A 16,516-nucleotide genomic window follows, 5' to 3' on the forward strand; every position below is an offset into this window, starting at 1 on the left:
ACCTGTCATAGTCCTGATGTGCTCGTTATGGTACTTGTTTGTCCACTGTAAATATGGAATTGATTTTTAGATATGTAACGATGTGAAACACATTGGCATTATTCTAGTTGAAGAACTGTGGTGTCAGTATTATATGTCATAGTTTAATGTGTATTTAAAGGAATCACATTCATGTGCATGAAGACGGCCAATGAGACAGGCAGTGTAGTGGAACAGCATGCTTATATTAATTTTGTAAGATGTAGTAAACAACAATACTAACCAAACACACGTAGCATAACACTTGACAAGTGTGTGTTATCACACTCACTCCTCATTATCCTGCTTGAATTAGGTGTTTATACCCCGGTTGCGACTTACCATAAAACATGAGTAGCATCTTCAAAAAAAATGTTGCTGCACTTGAACTCAAGCTATATGGCTCTTCACCATTATAAAGATCAGTGTGAAAAACAGAGCAGAAAAAGAACACTCGTAAGCAGCAGAAGCTTTCTATTGAGTGTTATTGAAAAACACAGGTATACAGTTTAACCCCTTTAGAGACATACATTGCAGAGCAATTGTTGTCTTTTATGTGAAGTGTCTTTTATAAGCAGGGTAACACGTATGCATTTTCTTATCAACCTCAATTTTGATGTTGGACACATGATGTCTCTTATACCCATTGGTCTCTCACATCAGTGTCTCTTATATAAAGGTGTTCGACCGTACACTCATGCAAAGAAACGCATGGTCAAAATTTAAACAGCAAGACAGAGTTTATCATTTAGTCATTGGAACTTCGAAGTTTCAATTTAGTAGCTTGCAATGGGATAGATGGTTTCGCAAGACATCTTGCCAGATGTGGTAATGAAAAATGCTCTAATTTCTCGTGCAATTTTTTTTTTTTCTGACAGCAAAAGTGTACTCTCTACAGTGTTATATTAGGAAAGTTTGAACAGGGTGTTCTTCACGACAAAGCCTTGTGATGGAATAGTTTGTTAATTAAACAATGAACCACACTTCCAAAAAGAAGATGATATGACATATGTCTCTCAAGTCTGTATCGAAAGGAGAGAGCAGAAATGAGGCAGGCATAGCAGCGGGATTTGACTAGGTGCTCTGAAAGTCTAGACTGCACAGGCACTCTTCTTCGTCACATGCACGCACTATAGCATCCATGCAGTTCCGTCTTGTGTACGCTTCGTGCTTGTCTCATGTCATGCCTGATGAATCGCTCAAATATTGATTAACCATTTTTCAACTATTGATTACTCCCAGTTATATTGAAGGCTAGGATGCAGCTCTCAGCACCTTTACTTTCTCAGACTGATGTTGTTTTCCTTTTTGCACGTTTCTCCAGAAATTGCCCGCATTGGTGATGGCAAGAAGATTGCCCAACTTGAATACATTCCAGAGGAGCAGCTCCTCATCGCAATTGCAGGTACCACATGAAATCCATTGTTGCTGCCTGTCCACGCAAATACGGATGAAACGCACCCTTTCCTAGGAAATACTTGGGTTTGCATGAGCTACTTCAGCAGAATTGATGCTAAGTATGCTTTAAGGATTATTTGCACTACGAGTTCTCCAAAATTAGGATAAGAATCGACAGATGGTAACATGTAGTGGCATAAACCAAATGAACAAAGGAAGTGCCTCAGACAGGCAGGCCGATGTTTGAATAGGAGGACCTATCCTTGTCAAAGTGTGCGTTAACTCTTCCTTACTGTGGGGAAATTGACGTTTTTGTATGTCCAGTTAAGAATTTTTACTGATTCATTATTTCAATTTAGTCTTCATTTATTGTCACATCACTGTATGTGTGTCTTGTGTAGGAAAGCAGCGGCATCTGCGCTTGATTCCTGTGGGTGCCCTTGATGGCCACGATGTTGACTGGATCAAGGTGGCCGACACCAAGGGCTGCACCACCTTCTGCACCACCCACATGGATCATGGCGGAGCGCCCACCTATTACTTCTGTGTTGCCGTCAAGAAGCAGGTTCTCACACTTATAACCCCTTCTGTGTTTGTGTGTTTCTTGTTGTTGAAGAATTTTATGACAAGAACAGTGCCAAAAAAATCCTGGCGTTTCCACATGAACTTCTCTTACAAAGCACCCGTTGTCATGTGCGACTGTCTTAAGATCTGTAAGCTTTCGTTTACTCACATAATCATGGTGTTGTGTCACATGGTCACCATGCAAAACATCAGGCAGTCTTCCACAGAAAAAATATTTTGAACAGGTTTTAACCGAATGCCAAAGTTATTATTTATACTGGTGCTGAATGTGTGGTACGACAAGCCTAAGCCTCCTAGTGAACCTTTGTTGCCATGGCAACAGGAGAATTGAGTGAACGCATCAGAAATACACATCGTTAGGCTCAGTGTGCTTCAAACCTGAGCTGTTTTTTTTTAGAAATGGCGGCAAAATGAATTTTAAGGTGTAGTTTTGCAAGACACAAGCCAAAGTAGTAGCCTGTAGCACCATTTACTTTTTTTTGATCACTTTTTATTGATCAAAGAATAAAGGAGCACTGTAAGTGGCATTGCATACTTTGCCTGACGCTAATGGCTCTTAGTTTAAGGAGATTGTCATATTTTTTTTTATTCCATGGCCTCAGCTGACAGTGCCTACTTCCAGAACATTAGTCTTGAACTTGCCACTTTCTTGCCAATATAAATACTATAGCTAGGCCTGTGTGAATAATTGAGCACTTTGAATACTTGAATTAAGATTACAGTATTTGAATTTGCTTCTATTACAATTTAAATTCTTGAACATCTCAAAGTATTTGACATGAACGAATAGGTGCATCTTACTCAGCATATAACCTCTCTGTAAAGCTGGTTTCACTACATTAGAGGGGTGCTGTACCATGATTACACCTTTCCTGCAAAAATCGGTAAATTTTAAAACATAACATATTTTGCAGGTTGTCACTTGCATTCTACCAAAAGTCCAATCCTGCTGCTATTCCCAGTTGCTTTCACTTGCTTTGAACCAAAAGAGAATACATTTTCATGTGCCTTCTTTCAATTTTAAAAATGATAATGTGCAGCTTAGTCGGGTCATGACAAAAACTCTCATGTTCTTTATAGTATGTGATCTATACCTTTCGTATTTGATTCGAAAATATTCGACCAAATCACTATTCACTTCAGACCCAAAATTTACTATTCTCACAAGCCTAATTATACCGTAGAAAGCCTCCTGCTGAAGTGAGTGTTCAAACGAGTGTCCATATTTGCCTCTGCCCTCAGGTGCTGGTTCATCAGGTGAACCGGACAAAAAGCCGTCACGGTGGCCGACAGGTCATCAGCGTTCCTGGCGTGGCCCAATGTCTCGATGTGTGGCAGGACCGACTCTGCGTTGGCCTTCCCTCTCTCTTCTACCTCTACAATCTTCAGGGCACCGCAGAACCAGTCTGTGAGTAGGGACTTGTTCCTTGAATGTATGCGAATGATCAAAATGACACACAATGTCCTCCTCTCAGTCATCACCACTTGATCCGCTCCTTTCCTGCTGCCTTCATTACTGAATCAAACAAGTACTCTTTTTGTTTTATCGAGATAAATGTAAATAAAGAACTCTGCATTGTATACGAATCATGGCTACGTCTTCTCACGCAGTCATATAGGGAACGCATGCATGCACTAGTAACACAAAGAGAAGCCTGGGAGAGCGAAATTTGTATATGTAGTTGAAATTAGAATGAGGAAAAAAGAAATGAAAATAGAAGTTGTCTTTGTTGCACATTCAGTGTCTACTTAATTTTACCCTTTGCCTTTGACTGCGAGTGGTACTGTGAAAAAGGCTTTCATGGAGCGCCTGCCTTATCAATGTATGCTTCTTCAATTTCATTAACTTTTACACCACTGGCCAAATATAAGCAAATATTCTGAGAGTTTCCAAGAAACAGAGAGCAGCAGTGTTCATTCATTATTGCATCTCTCTTGCCTAGTGAGATACAGATGCTGTTGCTGCGTGTTGCGCATCTGATCTGCTTTGCTTGGCATTTCTAACTTATATCCATGGAAAACCAAATCATTAAAGCATTGAAGCCATGCCGTAAACATATTGGTGTAATACTGTTTGCTTATAGTGGTATCCTAATACACTGAAACCTTATTATGACAAACTCATGTCTGATATAAAATTAAATTTGGTACATCTGAAATTTTATTTTAAATGTATATTTGTTGCACTGTATCAGTTTTTAGACTATTCTTCACTTGCTTTGTTATAACAAATAAATCATTAGATCCATTTTTGCAATCTTGAAATTTGAGTGTACCAGTATCATCATAACTATAGTAAGTTGAAGAGTTCACTCTAGAGGTGTGCACGAGCTTTGGCTAGCCCTAGAGCCTGAGCCCGGCTTGGCCCATAAGCCGGGTTCGGGCTACATTGCTTTCTGTCGGGCAGGCCATGCCACACGCAAAACCCGAATCAAGCCCAAAATGAAGACGTTGTGCCGGAACTGTCATTCACCACGTAGTACCTTCTTTGCGACAGCCCCCGGCCTTTTCTTCTCAGTTCCTTTAGCCACTTCGAACGCTAGGGGAGAGGGTGAAGTCATTCAAGATGAGCATTGTGATTATTCATACACGAAATTATCCCCTTTCCTACATCTAAGGTACTGAACTTCTGGAAGAACAAATGGTCCAATTATTCCAAGCTTTCTATTCTTCCGAAAAATGTATCGGCTATTCCAGCTATCAGTGCGAGCAGCTAACAGACCTTCAGTTAGGCAAAATATGGCACACATGAGTGCTGCACTTCACGGAAGCCCAAATAATTTGACAGCTTATTTTCACGAAAACTTGTAATTATTGCATATAGTGACCGCCACGTGTTGTTTGCTTATAGTAAAACCTCGTTTATTCAAAGTCACTGGGGCCACAAGAAATCTTCGAATTAAGCGGGTTTTAGAATCAACAGAACATACAGAAAGTGGGGGGATGCAAGAAACTTGAAACTATTCAAAGTAATCAGGGCTCGTTGTTTGCTAGTTTGCGTCTTCAAGGGTTACGTTCTTCCGTAATACCTGGTCTAAATTCTTGCCAAAAACACGGATGAATGGCTGGTCTCACTGCTGCCTCCAAAAAAAAAAAAAAGAAAAGGAAAGAAAGATACCGCTGTTGTGATTTAACTGAAATGTGCACCCGTGGAAAACAAGACATGCTTCACTGCAACACAGTTGTGACATGTGGGCATGTCCCATGCATGTCATGATGTGACTATTCGCCCATTCTTTCTGATAAAATAAATAATTTAATTGTGGCCAATGTGACGAAATTCGCTATATGTTTTGGCTGGAAAACATGATCATTGAAGCCTTCGAACTTAGTTTTCAAAGTAGGCATCGCAGGCAGGAACTCCATCAGTGGTGCAAGTGTGCGAACTGCTGGAGCCACCGGCAATCGGAGGTTCGCATTCATTGCGAATTTCGCCTTAGTGTCCTTTATTAAATTTTTTTGGAATCCCAGAAAGAATGGTTGAATCATGACTCACTGACGTAGCGAGAAACATGTGATATGCTGCCCGCACGTCATTGCTGTACTGCAGTGAAGCAAATTTTGTTTTCCGCAGGTGCACGTATAGGTTGATCACAAGGTGGCTTTTTTTTTTTTTGCACTGAAAGTCACGAGGCTGAGGTGCTCTTCAGCTGCGAATCATTAGTTTCATTGCATTATAGCTCTTAAAATAAAGGCCGCCGTTTTTGTGGATTTGTTGCGAAATTGGGATCGCCCATGGCACCTGGCAATAGGCCCATGGCACCTAAAGGTTTTGAATTAACCGGACTGGTGCTGATCGCCGCTTCAAATTATGCGCTCAGACTTACATTGTAAAATACAGGACCACGGAAATATTTTTAATTATGCGGAATATCGAAATAATTCAGTTGAAGTTAATGACCTTTTACTGTACTTTTTTGGTACATTGATTAGAGTAACACATTATCAGAAAACATCTCGTTTCTGCTGCAAACCTTCATAATGTCACGCCACGGCTACTGGACTGAGCCGGGCCCGGACTTTCATTTCCGTACGTTGGACCGGGCCGGGGGGGGGGGGGGGGGGGGAGGTGAGGGGGGGGGTTCGACAGACTTTCGCCGCAGACAGCGGGCCTGGGCTCGAGCCCATTGCCTCCATTCGCTTAGCAATGCATTATGACTCTATTGGCATCTTGGTCTGCACTTCTCCTAATACCACTGCTCTTGCACTCTTGCAGGTTTAGTCCAGCCTGACAACAACCTGTCTTTTCTCCATCACAATCCCATGGATGCCTTTATGGCTGTGGAACTTCCCAACAATGAATACTTGCTGGTTTTCAGCCGTAAGTAGTGGCTCTTTGACATTTAGAAAGAACAGTTTGAAAAAGGCACATTGCCTTGCGTAGTGTACATTTCTGTAACATCACTCCTATTTTGAGTTGGGGCTCTTGTCAACACAGAAATTGTTGGGTTATGCAGAGAAGATACGATGTGAAAAACAGGTAGTGATGTTGCCTTGAAAGTTGTGGCTCTTGGCAATACAGGAATTCTTGGACTATGCAGAGAAGATGCTATTTGAAAAACACGTAGTGATATTACCTTGAGTTCCCACTTGTACGTTTTAACAAATGCAACCAACACTGACATAAAAAAGAGACATGTAAACAAGATGTGTTCTTTTTGTCTGGTTGTTTCATTAAAATAGACAAAATCAGTTACCACTAATTAACCCACATTTCTACCTTGGAATGCACTTCCATGAGGTATGTTATGTATGGAGTCCAATGAACTTTAGCAAGCCTTGTTTGTTGGAATTGAATCGTAATTGTATAGATATTTGTATAGCCCCCTTATTGTAATACTGAAAGATATGCAGATACTAATTAAGTAAATGCAGTTAGAAGTACATGATAAAAAAGATATTCCATTTATTTTTAAAGGGACACTAAAGTCAAATAACAATTTATGTCAGAATGAAAGCTCAATGTATGAAAACATCCAAAATGACAATATTATCAACAACAGTGCCGCACTTACCGAGAAATTGAGATAAATGCACAGAACACAAGCATATAGCATATAGTAGGACATTTTCAAAATGATCCCGCTGTCATCAGACAGACCCCCTAGTAATCACTAGTAATCAATCTAACTGCACTAAATAAAGAAGGTTTCGTGCACCAAGAGATGCAATAAAATGCTGATTGTTCGTTTCTGTTTGATTTGTGGAAAAAAGAACCACCGGTCGTTACTATGGAAAATGGCGAGAGTGGTTCAAAAATTTAATTTTCGCGTAGTTACACAGGACAGGTGGTGCCATCTAGCAGGGCACAGTTGAAACAAAAAAACATCAGCAATCTCGAAGCCAGTGGTGGGAAATTGATCAATGGTCGTTGTTGCTGCTGTAGCTTCTGCTGTTTTCGGCCTGCTGCTACTAGCGCAGTAAACCTGGGTAACGTTGTGCACGGCAACAGTGACGTGAGTTGGTTCGGTCGGTCCGCGTCTTGAGCCGGGTAATTTGCAGTGCGCTAACCTGATGCAAGTCACTAAAACGTGATTTTATTTGAAAATAGGCCCTTCCTTCACACAAAAGTAACAATACAGGGTTTTTCGATGACTATTTAAATAATCAACGTCGACTTAATGGTCGCCTTTGGTGTCCCTTTAAAGGAATGAATGACTCAATAAATTCTGAGAAATTTAACACTGACAGTATTGCTTTTAAGCTCACGTCACGCTTACATACTGGCAGTGCTTTTGAAAGGGACACTAAAGAGGAATAATGGCTTGGTTTAGATTGACTAACTGCACTCGGAGAATGCTAATGCCATAAATTTCACAAATCAAGGTTGGAGTTTTATTTTCAAATTTTGTGTCGAGATCACTGTGTGTTACATCAGAAATTTGAAACTGTGCTTTTCGTATTTTCGTGACATTGGCCTGATGAAATTTTCTGAAACTTCGTATGCAAGGTCTATGGCACCAGCATACATCCGTGTACTTCATCTTTATCGATTAGAAGCTACGTAGGACCCAGTAGATGCCTTCAAAATATATCACATCACATTGTTCTGTGCGGGAATTTCAAGGTGGTGTCTCTACCTGCATTTCCTTTTTGCATTTTTATTCCTTACCAAGCGTTCTCTTGCGGTAAGAGTGTCGTTTTCAGGATTGTGAAATTGTACTTTACTAATACACAAAAAATTCTTTTGCTCTTTAGTGTTCCTTTAAGCACGAATTCTCGAAAAAAATGCATACACTTTGTTTCTCTTCCCAGTGGTCAGCCTTTTTTTCTTTAATGCAGTAGACGCTTGTTTAAACAGTACCTGAAGAAACCAAGAAACTGTGTTCCGTTCAGTGGGGGTTCTGTTTACCGAGAGATGAGCGGAGGTGCAGAATGCAATTATGTAACTAATCATATCTAAGGCAGTTGTTCAATGAAAGCATTGACTTCCAACAAAGTAGTATTGTTTAAGCGACTTCTGTTTAGCGAGAGCCTACTGTGAATGCAAATAGAGCCTTCAAAATTCTGATGAAGTGTTATTTTAAATTGCCAACTTTTGTTATTTGTCAAAAGGGACTTATTATATAACTAAAGTAACAATTAAAGCTAAACTTACGTATATGATATTTTGTCTTGACACAACAGTGAAGGTTGTTATTGTGACAAAATAAATTTCATTGTGTCCCCTAAAAGGTAGTTTGGGCTGATTTATTTTTTTTTACTTTTTGGGAAGGGTTTTTTTTTCAACCCTTTTTCTTATTTAACGAATCATGGTGCAGTAGAGATTCCTGAAACATGCCAAGTTTCATCATTGGATTTCTTAAAATACAATGTAGTGCACCTAGTGCACCAAGTCGGCTACAGACTTGCACAAAGTTCAACTCACTGCCATTAAATAATGGAGTGTCATGGTAAGCTGGTGCAGGAACTTAAAGCAAGTGTTGCCATGATTTTTGTTGTATCTAGGCATGGTAAACACATTTTGTTTTGCAGTACAGTTGTAACTTAATCATGCAGCTTAAGGTATTTGCTCCTTTGGTGTCTCCATGTGATGCTGTGGCCAACTTAACCCTTCTTTGTGTCTACAGAACTGGGAGTGTTTGTGAATGGTCAAGGGAAAAAGACGCGTGACAAGGAAGTCATGTTCTCTGCCGTGCCCTTGTCAGTCAGTAAGTCACCTCTTGTCTCCCTTGTTGGCTATGCTGATTGCGTTGTAGGCTCAGCTAGATTTAATGCACTGTATTGGTCATCCTTTCTTTTTCCTTTTTTTGATAGGTAAGTACAACAATCTAAGGTCCTGACGCAACAGCAGTTGGGGGGACCTGTTAAAATATACATGGATGGGGGGAGGGGGTTATTAGAATGATGGCAAACAATGGCTCATACTACACAATTGCTCCCATAGATAGTCGAAAATGAGAAAAGAAGAGGGAAGATAATGCAATGTCATTTGTATGCAAATAAATAACATGGAAAGCTAACAATACTGATAGGTATCATTTTTGAACAAAATTGTGTTCCCTATGTCTACCTGAAAGTGCTGGCCAGTTTGTTCTAAGGGCAGTGTAATCAAACGTGTTGGTTATCCAATCCCGGATATAACAGCTTAGATATGCTCACAGGGGCTGTAATTAGAGTTCTGTACTGTATTTGCACGGTTGCAATTCAACGCCCTTTTACATTAACCGAAGCGATAAAAAAGAAAAGAAAAAAAAAAGATAGCGGCAGCACTGTGCGAGCTTGGCGGGCTCGCCAAGTGAAGAAGGAGGGTGGTACTTGGGTATCAAAGTAACCCTTGCACAGATGCGGCTCCGGACGTGTGTGCTCTGTATGGAACATGCGATCACGTCCTCGTCAAGTGCGCATTGAGTTTCCAGTCAAAAAAAGCATCATTATTATCGCCTTTGCTGCTACTATGCGGACTTGCACAAGCTCGGCGGACTTTTGTCGCCATTGATTTCTTGGCCGCGAACCTAAACATCGTAACATGAGCGCTGCTGATGGATCAGCTGCTTGAGTGCAATCTTTTCGACACTCAATCTTCATGTTGTCTTATACAAACTTCCCCCGACAACATGCCAAATCGTAGGCTAGTTATGCTTAATCACTGTTGGTGTTTATCAGTGGCAGTCGCGGGCAATCAAAGTTGCGGGTTTGTGTGGAATCAAATTCTTTTCTGTGGCTTTATTTAAAGAAAAGGGGGCTTGGGTGGCACTTGTAACATTCAAATGGTGGTTCCCGATTCGATTGCAATATAATATGAGGTGCAAGCCTGTGAAATTGAACGATCAGTACCATTCAGCGCACAAAATTTCTGTCGTGACAATGTACATAATCTAGGCGACCTGAAATGTTATCCACAAATTACCGTGATGCCACTTTCTTTAAGTAGTTTTTATTAATTTTTTTCATTCATTTCGTTGGTAACGTGGTTCTTTCGATGTAAATTTTTGGAAATTTGAATGCACACCACGTTGCTTGCCTTAATTCTGAGATACAGGAGACTGCATGCTCAACACGTTTTGCGCTAATGTAGCCTATGAAGAAGGTTGTTTCGATTGTAGTGTGAATATGCGTGACTTCGGCGACGTACGTTATCAGCGGTTTATGCTGTAGCTGGAAATGAAATTTTCAAAAATTTTACTCTGGGTATTAGGCGCACCCAGAATTCGGAGCCGAATTTTTCGGAAAAAATGTGCGTCTATTATGCGAGTAAATACGGTAGTTCGAAGTTAATTTGCAGAAAATAAAAAGTTGGAGGTTTCTTAGGCATATTTTTATGAGATAGCAACATGAAGGTTTCTTGTCCCTAGGTTTCTGAAACCCTGGCATAATGCTTTATAGCATAAATTTACTTCTACGACCTTTTTGTAGGTGTTTCATATATAGCACACTTTTTTTTTTTGGTCATTACTGCTCTGAAACTTGCTGTAGCCTGAAGTTGGTCTGTGAACTCATTTGCAGGTTATTTTGACTCGTACCTCTGTGTGTACATGGAGTCCCACGTGGATGTGTTTGAGGTGACATCTGGGGACTGGGTGCAAACAATGAATTTGAAAAAGGCAAGTCATTCGAGGTCATACGTTCACTAAGCATGACTTTCAATTATCAGGGAGTGTTTCTTTGAATGTTTCTGCGCCCTGTTTTCAGACTGAGAGAAACAGCATTTCTTGGAAGTAATAGTCGCCAAACACAAACACTTACAAAAGAAAAAAAAAATGACATGAAACTACTTTTAAAAACCTTTACGCAATTGATCAATAAATCATTGATGGTTGCTGATAGATGCAATGCAGTATTGTCTGGAAGATTATCCCATAAAATATGTTTCCTGTTTAGGGTATGTCACTATTTAAATGTCTTTAAAAAAATTGCCATTTTCAATTAAGAATTTACACAATTCTAGAAGTGCAAGTATAAAAAATTACGTCTCTCTCTGATTTCGTTCAAAAGTTATGGTCTTTTTCACAACTGCCCTTAAACAAGAAAAGACATGTTTGGAAAAGTTATTGCTTGTTTTTCTTGAAACTTGATATTCATTTATTTAGTATGGTTGAAGAACTCATAATTTTAGAATGAACCAATGTTTTCAACTGAAACTTTTCACTTTTTTCCAAAACATTCAGTTGCTGTGCAACGAGCAAAGATAGTTGAAAACTAGGAATAAGTCTTGATGGTATCTAATTTTAACTGAATGGCAACCACCAGAAACATGACAGTTTTTTTTGTCCTTGGCCTTTTAGATACTTTTATGACAGCACAAAGAGATATATTGTTGCACAGCCTGCAGTTATACCTATAGCACTGCCAAGCCACATTATTTAAGTGTGGGGAGATAGGTAGTTATGACTACTGGAAAGCTGGGTAATTTGGTAATTATATCTTGATTAGTTTCAATTTTTTTCTACATATTTTAGTAGATTTGTAAAACCGCTCTTCTGAAGGTGTACACAAGGCAATCAAGTTTTAGGTGAGAAGTATTAAGAAGTTCCTAAAAATGTCGATATATTTTAAATGCATGAAATCCTTGTCTTGCAATCATTTTGATATGTACCTCTGCAGTACTGTAGCTGATTGATAATCAGCAGTTTTAAAGGCATTGCTGAAATGCCCACATAGTCGGCAGTATGAAACACAGAAATTACCTGAAAATTTGCAATTCTATTTTAGAAAGTAGACATGCTGAACAAAACTTGTGCAACAACTTGCACAAATTTAGGTTTTTAGGACTCTAATAAAGCTGCAAAAAGGGCTAGTTGATGTGATTGAACCTTGTAATGCACTTCCAGGAACTGACAGCAACCAAGACTATGAAAGACATACGTGGGTAACGCACGATCAAGAAGCATGATTTTATGAGCCAATGGATTGACTTGTTTTGTATTTCAAGTGTGGCCAGCAACTATAGACTATTTTAGCTTCGACATATGGGTGCCAACATCTTGGGCTATTAGGCCGATCTTTTCTTCTTGTTGTATATTGCGACGTCAATTGATAAGGCCATTAAATATTGTATGTGCCAAGCCAACTGTACAATAAGTGCATGCGTATGTACCTACTGCAACACCATTAATTTAGTTGTTAAAGGTGCGAAATGCAAAAGTTAACAGCCAATATGGCGCCACCGAAACCCACATGTAAAATAGTCTGTGGACTGAATGATTCCGTGGTATAAGTTCTGAATGAGTGGCAACAAAGGACCTAAACTAAAACGTGTAGTGTACACGTATCCTCGAAAGAGTACGGCCACTAGCGTGGGTCCGGTCTTAGCGAGCTGCAGGGCAGACGTTAATCGTCGCCGTGGCGAGAACACGGTACTGGTCAAGATCGCAACTCTTTATTATCAGTGGCAACACCAAAACGCAGTACAGAGCTCATTGCAAAAGGCGAGGCAGAAAAGCAGATGGGCTTATCCACGCCACGGGCGAGAAGTACTACACAGGGTGCCGCGAGCACGTCTCCGTGGTAAAAGTGATTCACGGGGACACCGGTACAAAGGGCCCGGTTGCTCGAGCGAGGGCAAAGGCGCTCGTGTTGGCTTAGAGGTACGGGTCGGCGTAGTATGATCACGCACTAGGACAGCGCACCGCTCTTCGGTCTAGCGTTCGAAAGGGGTGACAAAAGGTAACTGTTCGCCCGGAGTGCAAGATACTGTTGGTGAAGTCCAAACATGCCCCAAAAAAGGGAGCCGACGGATGGAAAAGAAATGCATGCTTACCCCTTATCATCCCAGAAAGGTTCCCTCTTTTCCGACGCGTGCGCGCGAAACATCCCGAGAGATTTTGCACACGGCAACAAAGTCGACATCCGCTACTGGGTGAGAGGGGTTAATCGTCACTCCCTGCTCTCCCAACGCGACAAACCACGGAGGAGGGGAGTCATATCGGGACATGAGAACAGCTGAAATAGGCAGCAAAGCTCACCCAAAGGCGGCGGACTAGCTTGGTTTCCCGCAAAGATTATTTCTATTTACAACTCCTTATTCAAACTAGCATGTGGTTGTGTCACGAACGTGTCTCAAGAACGCTTGCATCAGATGGAATTGAGAAAGTCGGGAGACAGGGGTGGCACAACGAACTCACACTTTATAACCAAATATAAAATGCGAAAATTGAAAACGAAGCTAACACTCGCGGACATAAAATTACCCCAATAACAATACAAGCAACGTAGTCTGCAAACCAGTTTCAATTCGTTCCTAGCCCTAGCCACTGTTTCTAATTCAATATGACATCACAATCGCACACTCTTACTGTTCCCGTCGGCTTCTCTTAGATGCCGTGTCTAGGTTTGTCACGTACGTCGTTGACCTCCTCAACCTCTTCGCTTTCGTCGTCGATGGGTCCTGCCGAACGAGCCGCTAATCGTCATTGCCAGCGTCCTGGACTCCATCGTCTTCTTCAGCCCCGCTAGGTTAGGCTTAGCCTCGCCATGGACTCTCCTGACGGCAAGTCTGCCCTGCTGACCGATGTGGTCTGTTGTTGTCCTGCCGTTAAGTGGGAGAGCTGCAAGTCTACCAGGAACTGCTGGGCAAGGGTGCGGCAAGTTTGAGCAGCCTCACTCAAAACCTCCGAGGTCGACAGCCCATTCGTGAGCCTGTCACGCCGACATCCTCAGACTCGTATGGTCATCCTGCTCCCCTCGCACATTAACGACGCTCGTTCCCCATGTCTTGGCTGCCCAGCGTCCCAATGCACAGTGCTAGCTCATCTTCTGAAATTTTTTCTACAGGCCTGGGTCGCGTGCCACGAGCCTTTTTCTGGCTAATCTTTTCCATCTACGTGGCTGGTGCGCGTGCTCTCGGGTGAATGTTTTTCTTCTTCTACACCGTCGCAGCGTTTCCACGTTTGGCATGTGCCTCATACCTCTCTTTTATTGATGACACGTTGAAAGTGTCTCAGGCTGTGGTGTACTATTTTGTCCAAAATTTCAATCTTTTTCATGCTCATGGGGCCACTGGTGGCGCTGCACATCTGTTTAAACAGCCTGATGTGAAATAGTTTGTTATATAGGAAGTAAAACTACATGTATTGAAGTTTGTAATATCAAGGTTTAACTGTACTATTTAATTGTTCTTCACTGCATATTGAATGACTTTAACCCCTCCTATATGCCATGTACTGTAACATGGTCTCGTAGTTTATGTACAGACTTGGTACATAATTCGTGGGCCATTAATTTCACACCGTTTCTTCTTTCTCTTTCTTCAGACAAAGCCTCTGTGCCGCGATGGGCAGGTCTGCTTCACTCTCGTCACCGAAGCTCCGCACGTGATCTACATGCACCCGATCCACAGGAGGGAGTATGCTGTGCGCGTCTGTGGCCCTACGGAATCGGGCTCCCATCGTCCCACCATGAGTGGAGGGGGCATGACACACGTGGCGCCCCCTCTACGAGGATCCACTTCCTCCATGGCCGCAGCACTTGTGACCCGAGCCAGGCGGAGGTTTTCTGTACGAGAAGCCGAGAAACAAAAGGCGTAAGCTCCGACTTCATACACGTAATCTGCGGTATACACTTTTCGATAAATCTTTCTTCTGAAAAGATATTTGATGCTTTCAACAGCTGGTTTGCAAATGAGATTAGAATTTCTCTGTCATATATTCTCATTTGAAATGATCCAGTGGGATAGCAGTAATGTACCTTGTGATTACCAGCATACATCTAGAGAGTTGGAGATGAAGTGCTCAGTCAGTTTGGCAAGTGGTCAGTGAGTAATGAGTCACCTAGTAAACAGTTTCAGGTGCATTACTTATATTGTTACTTTCTGAAAGGCAGTAACATTGTTAGAAGGGGAATCATTAATTTATTAACGCTAGCTTTCACTTTTACTTTGAATTGGAGGACATGGCTTCATATGTACAAATACACTATGTAGGATGTCACAACGTCAGTTTTGTTGTGTTCTAGGCACAGAACCTCTACTAACAGTGAAATCATCTATGCCAGGGCTTGGCAACCTTTTCAGGCGAAGGGCCAAGTTTGCATGAAGCTGACACGGCGAGGGCTGAACGGCAAATTGAGGGGGTTGGGGTTGTGCTTTGCGGTCAAAAAAGAATAATTCAGTGAATTGACAATAATACAGTGCAACCCTGATGATTACACAACTTTCTAGAGACCATGCAAAACCATCATATAATTAGGGCGTTGTATAATTGAAAAACTAAGAATATACGCAGTGACACCCAGCCTTGCCTAAAAATTGGGCACAGACCGCCTGAATTAGCCCACGGCATGACCGTGGGCCTCTGCAAAGACGGTAGATAAAATTATTCTTGCCAGTGGCAGCTAATGACCGCATTACAGAGTTGGAGGAGGTTTGATCGAATCTTAATTCACAACTTCAAAAAATCGAAGCCAACGTGTATTTTTCTGCCGATAAACATCAGTCCGAAAATTGCTTGAACATGAAAATGAAAACGTAACCGCGTTGGCAGCAGACTCTCGTCAGAAGAGCCAGACAGGCACAGTGTCATCGCTATCACATAATGGCGACAGACCACCAGTTTGCATGAAATGCCTTTGTGTGCGACTGAGCTGCGCGTGTTGTAATTGTTGGCTTGTGAAGCGCAACTAATGATGTTGCGCTGCTATTATGAATGTTGACGTCAAGTGGAAGTAATTTTGCACGGTGAAAACAACTGCGCCACGTTCTTATGCGTGTGCAAGCCTGTGACTGAAAATGAGACCAAGGCAGGAGATCAGCTGTATGTTGACCAGAAAAAGTTTCCATGGACCGAAAACGTGAAAATATCAACTTTTCGGCCAGTCGAAGCTACTCTATGTGGATAGAGCTTGAAACAATGACGAGCCCGAATACATATGCACACGATCAAGACATATGAAGAAGTGCATGAACTTCCTGGAGAATAAATTTTCTCATTCTAAGAAGGCATTCTGTCTCAATCTCTACGTTTGCAATCGTCAACCTATGGGAACGAAAGTTCATATGTTGCACTCGTGAATATTTGGTCGATGGTGAATATTTGGCGTCATATAACCAGGGTTTTTAATACATTATTTCTGTGGAGAT

The 16,516-nt window shown here is 41.5% G+C and overlaps 1 protein-coding gene across 2 annotated transcripts in view; it reads left to right on the forward strand.

Annotated features, from left to right (window-relative positions):
* The window catches only part of gek (serine/threonine-protein kinase gek), a 151,943-nt gene that overhangs the window by 121,876 nt on the left and 13,551 nt on the right, over positions 1-16,516 (forward strand). For both annotated transcript variants that reach the window (XM_075867614.1, XM_075867615.1), the window contains 7 exons: positions 1,343-1,423; positions 1,818-1,981; positions 3,244-3,409; positions 6,218-6,322; positions 9,072-9,152; positions 10,948-11,045; positions 14,694-14,962. In XM_075867614.1, coding sequence (XP_075723729.1) covers positions 1,343-1,423; positions 1,818-1,981; positions 3,244-3,409; positions 6,218-6,322; positions 9,072-9,152; positions 10,948-11,045; positions 14,694-14,962 — 964 coding nt within the window. The remainder of the gene's footprint in view (positions 1-1,342; positions 1,424-1,817; positions 1,982-3,243; positions 3,410-6,217; positions 6,323-9,071; positions 9,153-10,947; positions 11,046-14,693; positions 14,963-16,516) is intronic.

The sequence above is a fragment of the Rhipicephalus microplus genome, chromosome 6, assembly GCF_043290135.1.
Source record: "Rhipicephalus microplus isolate Deutch F79 chromosome 6, USDA_Rmic, whole genome shotgun sequence".
NCBI classification, from domain to species: domain Eukaryota; kingdom Metazoa; phylum Arthropoda; class Arachnida; order Ixodida; family Ixodidae; genus Rhipicephalus; species Rhipicephalus microplus.